A 6,537-nucleotide genomic window follows, 5' to 3' on the forward strand; every position below is an offset into this window, starting at 1 on the left:
TATTACATATGTGTATGATATATAATATATATTAATAAAACTTTATCTAAAAATATATATGTAAATATATTATTGATCCTTGAACAACTGCAGTGATAAGGGCTCCAATCCCCATGCAGTTGAAAATCCATGGATAATTTAAGTCAACCATCTGTATTTGCAGATTCCTAACTACAGATTGAAAATACTGTTTTTTAGCCATGCTTGGTTGAATCTGCAGATGTGAAACCCAGGGGTATGGATGGATGACTATATATTTATTGGAAAAAAAATCCACATATAAGTTGACATGAGCAATTCAAACCCATGTTGTTCAAGAGTCAACTGTATATGTATATATTCTTTCATTTTAAAAAGAACACATTTGACTTTATAAATTTTGTTTCCTAAGATTTTAATTAAATACTTTAAAGAAACACAGCACACAGAAATGTTAAAAAAAATCCAAAAGGATTACAGGCAAACTATTGATAATGAGAATTCTTTTTAAGAGATACAAAATAGGGGAGAAAAGTAAACAGTTTTTATTTTATGTACTATTTATACATTAACTATAAACCATAGTACTAAAAGCTTTCCGAACATTGGCAAGAAAGGCTGAAAAATTTTTGGTCTTCCTTAGGTTCTCTTGAAATTCTGCTAGGCATTCAAGATGAGGAGCACTATCTGACACTAGAAGAAGAAAAAAAAGACAATTTGAATAAGATTTTTTTATGGAGGAGAAGTTTTCCAATTTAGATGCTTTCATCTGATTCATAATTTTAATTTTCATAATTTCAAAATTCATAATTTTAGTCCCATTTTATTGAACTGATTTGAGCATAGGATGATAGATACACCTAATTTTCATATCTTAACTATCTTTTGAACCTTTCCTCTGCTTAATCACTAAATATTCAAATCTCTGTACTACAATCTTGCTTTAAATTTAAACAGATGGTAGGCAAGGGATTGAAGAGCTTAGTGATAAAGAACAGAATGCCATTTCCCATCATCTTTCCTATACATTTTAATTAAACTATTTTTAACAGGTTGTGTGTGTGTATGTGTTTAAATTGTTAAGTCATTTTTCTCTATAGAAATTTGGCCTGACTTCTAGTATCTTACCACTGAATCAAAAAAATTCCAACCCTTAATTACTTACAATTATAGGGAGGAGGGGTATGAAGTCTCACAAATGAGAGGGAGGTCATTAGAAAATGTCACTATTCCAAAAGTGGCATTTATAGGGCTTACTAAACAAATGATATTCAAATCACAAATAACAGTACGGATCTCATATGCCGTTGAACCAGATGGTACATATGGGAACAAGCAAGTCTCCAGAGAGGTCAGTCAAAGAAAAGGGACGATCCAGCATTCTCTACCATCAACCTTGTACTTTGCTCAAGAGGAAGAAATTCGACATCAGATCCTGCTCTTTGGTAAAAATTGTTTAGGAAACAAGGCCCAAGCAGAGAAAGAATAGAGAAAAACCAGTTGGTTCAAAATTAAACTGGAGAATCTATTTTAACAAACTATCAAATACTATGACACTATGAAGCAATAGAGCAGCGGTTCTCAACCTGTGGGTCGCGACCCCATTGGCGGTCGAACGACCCTTTCACAGGGGTCGCCTAAGACCATCCTGCATATCAGATATTTACATTACGATTCATAACAGTAGCAACATTACAGTTATGAAGTAGCAACGAAAATAATTTTATGGTTGGGTCACAACACGAGGAACTGTATTTAAAGGGCCAGAAGGTTGAGAACCACTGCAATAGAGGAATCCAATTTGGAGAAAATTTAAAAGCTAGGTAAGAGGTTTCCTGGGATTGCTTCTTAAAATTCAGCACTCATTAGATTAGGAGATATTTACCTAGAGAGAAAAAAGCCAAATATTTGTACATGAATTCGAGTCCTAAAATATAAATTTCATTAGAACAGGAACTGGGTTCAAGGGCACATTGGAGAGCCAACTAAAGAGTTCACCTGAGTGTGTGTCTCCTATAAATGCTTTAGTGAGAACACAGGCACCAAAAGCTGAGAACCATTTCCTGAGTTCCAATAAATTAATCACTTTTAAAGGGGAATTAGAAGAATAAAAAAGAGATAAATATACTTCCATTCTCTTCTTGTTCACACCATTACCAATCATATATATTCCCCATAAATCAAAAGCCATCTGGCCTGCTAGAGAATCAGTAACTCAGCTAAATTACCAACGTGTAGAATTTTTCAGGATGGAATAATTTTGTAAAATTGATTTTTGGGGGGACAAAAATTACCAGAGTCTAATGATTTTACATTTGGTTTTAAAATCACCTACTTGGATAAATTATAATAGTATTCACATTTAGGTAGTCATATCCTTTATAGCTTTGCTTTGAGTTCTCTAAAAGGATAACTCATATTTCATAATATAGTGATCTTTTATCTTTTAGACTTTTCTGCCACTGTGGCACGGTGCCATCAAAAGTCTATTATAGTCACAGCCTTTATAAGACAATATCCCAAAAAGCAAGACTGAAAAAGAAAACAATAGCTGTGGGAATATTATTTCATCCTATTACTTTATATTCTGATTCAAGTAACATTTTGGGGTGGCAAACTTAAATACCAGTTATAGAGAAGAGGGCATACCTTCATAGTCCCTTGCTTCGTTTAGGTGCAGGCAAAACATATATGGGCTATCAGGATGCTTAGGGTCAATATTAGTGAATATAAACTGCAATTTATCACCTGAAAAGAGATTAAGTTATTTAATGTGAGAACATTTTAGTGCCAAAGCTTTTGATGGAGATGTGCTTTCTTATCTTTGTCTCTGATCAATCATTAAACACTAAGTATATATAGGGTGAGGCAAAAATAGGTTTGTAGTTGTGAGTATACAAAATAGAGTTTATTCTTGTATTATTATGTATTAATTATTGTATTATTTTCCAAAAGCTACTTTTGTCCCACCCTTTATATTCACTTAACCAATATCTCCAAATGTGTGCTGCAAATTAGTTTTTAAAAGTATTGTAGTTTACATATGACCAAAATGACAAATAACAAAAGAAAAAAAGGCATTGTGCTTCATCAAAATTATGACTATATGCCGAGTCCAGTAAATCTTTCTGGCAAATCACCAAACATGATGGTAATCTTGGGGACTCCCAACACAATAAGCAGTGCTGTAAATTGGCATATACATGTAAAGGCCATTGGAATATTTACATGCTTTAACCAGTAATTCCTCTCTGGGAATTCCACGGAAGTTATACAAAAGAAATGGAGTAGTCTACATTCACCGTAGTACTTCTAAAACTAAAAATCAGGCAGAATCCAAAAGTTAACTTAGAGGCAATACACGTGCTAATGATATGTTAATGGAATGAATTATTATACCATTTAAAAATTTACCAGTATAACAACTGGAGAAATGCTAATCATACAATACCAGTATGAGCAAAGAAAAAAAATTATTTGCATGGTTGTCAAACCATGCCCGAAATACATTTATTAAAATATTGGATAATAAATAACCAAGGCATTAGTACTTAGGTTATGGTGATAAAAATTTTGTAGTTTTTCCCCTACTTTCTAAAAAGTTAATAACATAGTCATTATTTTACTTGAAAACATGAAATATTTTTGCTTTGAAAAAAAATGTCTTTAATTCTCCTCTACTTAAAAAATGACACACCTAATTTCCTGTTGTATTGACATTAATATACTTACCATAAATTTTTCGAATTTCTAGTCCAAGTCGATCTTTAAATATGTCTACAGACTTCTGTAACCTTTGCAACCTCTCTTCACTCGTTTTCTTAGCAGTGGAAATAGCTGATTAAGAAAACAGACACACTATCAAATATTTTAAATAATACTCAGTGCTCATTTAATTAATTTAATAACCTTGGAAACAACTATAAAAATGATGCCAGACAAATGAATCTGCTTAAATTTATTCAGTTTCTGTCTCTACCAATTAGCAAAAGGGGCTTCTGTTCATTCAAGATGAAAGGAAAAACTGTGAGAAAATACACAAGTGAGAGGAATGTTTTATTCTACTTTATCACTTAGTAGCATGAATAAACAGGCCAAGATTTGCATGGCTGGCAGAGAAACAGACTTCCTTTATACTATTTTGTTTTTTTCTGGTTAGCCAAGAAATTGCTTCACTGGAAAAATATTTCTATTCTTTTAAACATAATTATTTCTCACAAGAAGTCAGCTTTATTTCATGGTAGTTTAGAATTATTCTTAAAGTTCGCACATTATGTCCTAAGTAATAAATAGCAGATAAGAAAAATAATGTAGGCTAGCAAACAAATTCTGTAAGAAAAAGCATTAACAAAACAAACTTTGCTATTTTCAAGAGATTTGAGATTTGATTACTTTGTGGGCAAACAAGACTCCAAAGGAAACACTCATTTGAATATAAAAGTTTTTAAAACAAAGTAATTTTCCAGCATAAAGAGGTTGCTTAATAGTTTCTGTCAGAGAATGCATGATCCATAAATTTGTTACCTAAATTATACTATGGCTTCTCCCAAGCAAATCTTGTTTTGTGAAACTGTCTCCTGCTACACTTAATTAAACTCACTGATTAACTTCACTCTTACTCTGGCTATATAAGAAATCCAAAGGACCTTTAAGTAAAATAGAAAATAAAACCCACTCAGCTACTTTCAGAGACCCCTTACATCAGTGGTTCTCAACCTTCCTAATGCCGCGACCCTTTAATACAGTTCCTCATGTTGTGGTGACCCTCAATTTCATTGTCACAAATTGAGCATAATTAAAGCATAGTGATTAATCACAAAAACAATATGTAATTATATATGTGTTTCCCGATGGTCTTAGGCGACCCCTGTGAAAGGGTCGTTCGACCCCCAAAGGGGTCGCGACCCACAGGTTGAGAATCGCTGCCTTACAAAGATGAGATCTTGCTATGCCTCAGGCATAATATCTATTTTGGGCAACAAACTGCAGAGAAGGCAAAATAGAGTTGTGAACCATCACCACTTTGAAATTTAGATTGATGTTTAAACATGTGTACAACTGAAAACTTACTTTCCTTCTTCCTAGCATATTCTTCCTTAAGATCCTGGATATTTGTAGTCAGTACTTCCAAATCCTGCTTTTTGCCATTTACTTCACCAATCAACTTTAACAAGTTATCTTTTTTTTCTTGAATAAGCTTATTCTGCCTGCAGATCTCTGCAAAAAGCACACAGTATTAGCTGGAATATACATACTTTGTTTTCCAATACGTACCTAAGATAGACCAAAGTATTGACTTTCATAAGATTAATACAGTATGTTTTAATGAATATTTCCTAATGATAAAAAAAATCTTTAAAAGAACAAAAAGAAAAGAATCCTAATCTATTCTTTCCTATTTGTCTTTGAAAATAGAAATAAAAAGATAAAAATGCTTTTAAAAAAAATACCAAATAAAACCAAGAATTAAAAAATCAGATGATCATGACCCTTGCAGCTCTCCCCCTTCAAATAAATACAGAAATAAAACTCACCACCAAAGACCATCAAAAAAGGGGACAAAATAATACCTTTTATATAACATTCAAAACCACAACACGAAACAAAATATTGATAGGTTAATTCTGGAAGGTGGGAAAAGAGGAAGGTATAACATGGGATGTTCTATTTATTAAGCTGGATATGAATATAAATGTTTATTATTTTGATATACAGACATACACACACATTCATACAGCATACATTGTTTTACTTGTATCAGGGATTTCATAGAGATGTTTAATATAAAAAAAACTCTGAGATCTACAGATTGTCACATACGATTTTGATATTCTAAGTACATCTGAACCATTCGCTCTTCTTCCTTCAATTTCACAGACAGCTTTTCTGAAAGAGAAATTGGAATTGATGTTTCAATTCAGCTGAAATAACACTAAAAAACAAAGAACAACATAATGTCACAAACTAACGTTAGGTACCTGTAAATGCTTTACTGACATCCTTGTAGTTATCCCTTAGTCCCACCATCTGACAGGAGGTGTCGTTGACATTGCTTTTGAATTTATTCCAAAACTCATTTATGTTTTTATCCAACAGTGCCAGCTCATCCTCTACCATTTTGTAAGACAACGCTACAAAACAAGTAGAACACACACTGTATTTTTTAAGTTGCTTGAATCACATCAGGCACATATTCCAATCAAGGATATTCTGGCAGTTTGACCTTTGCTAGAAAAGGTTAGCAACTTAACTTTTAACTCTAGATATCCCAGAGCAGCTCAGTCGCCTGGGGTTAACTAGGGCTAAAGTGCAGCAGGATGCAGGGCACCTTTACCTCCTAGAAAGTCGCTGGCATGTAGCTGCACGGGCCACTCACACGCTCTATGACCCTGGGAAAATGACGCCCACTACATTTTCTCACAAGTAAAATCGGTGACACTTAAGGAACCTCCCAACTCTGACACTTTCACTTCCAGCCTGAATCGCCAAGTCCCGGGTGCCGGCGCCTCCGGTAGGATAAGACCCCCCGCCCCCCGCTTCCTCCCACCCCAGGTCAGG

At 33.7% G+C, this 6,537-nt stretch overlaps 1 protein-coding gene across 4 annotated transcripts in view; it reads right to left on the reverse strand.

Moving 5' to 3' along the window:
- Positions 1-6,537, reverse strand: part of SPC25 (SPC25, NDC80 kinetochore complex component) — a 7,924-nt gene that overhangs the window by 938 nt on the left and 449 nt on the right. For 2 of the 4 annotated variants that reach the window (XM_005857540.2, XM_014545462.1), the window contains exons 2-7: positions 5,958-6,110; positions 5,800-5,865; positions 5,050-5,196; positions 3,712-3,816; positions 2,629-2,727; positions 500-672 (exon numbers count right to left, since the gene is read on the reverse strand). In XM_005857540.2, the coding sequence (XP_005857602.1) occupies positions 548-672; positions 2,629-2,727; positions 3,712-3,816; positions 5,050-5,196; positions 5,800-5,865; positions 5,958-6,096 (681 nt within the window). In that variant the 5' untranslated portion in view covers positions 6,097-6,110 and the 3' untranslated portion in view covers positions 500-547. Of the gene's footprint in view, positions 1-499; positions 673-2,628; positions 2,728-3,711; positions 3,817-5,049; positions 5,197-5,799; positions 5,866-5,957; positions 6,111-6,313; positions 6,390-6,537 lie in introns of those variants that run through there. The other 2 variants (XM_014545459.1, XM_014545465.1) reach the window with 2 other exon arrangements.

This window comes from Myotis brandtii, unplaced genomic scaffold (genome assembly GCF_000412655.1).
Source record: "Myotis brandtii unplaced genomic scaffold, ASM41265v1 scaffold112, whole genome shotgun sequence".
Lineage (NCBI taxonomy): Eukaryota > Metazoa > Chordata > Mammalia > Chiroptera > Vespertilionidae > Myotis > Myotis brandtii.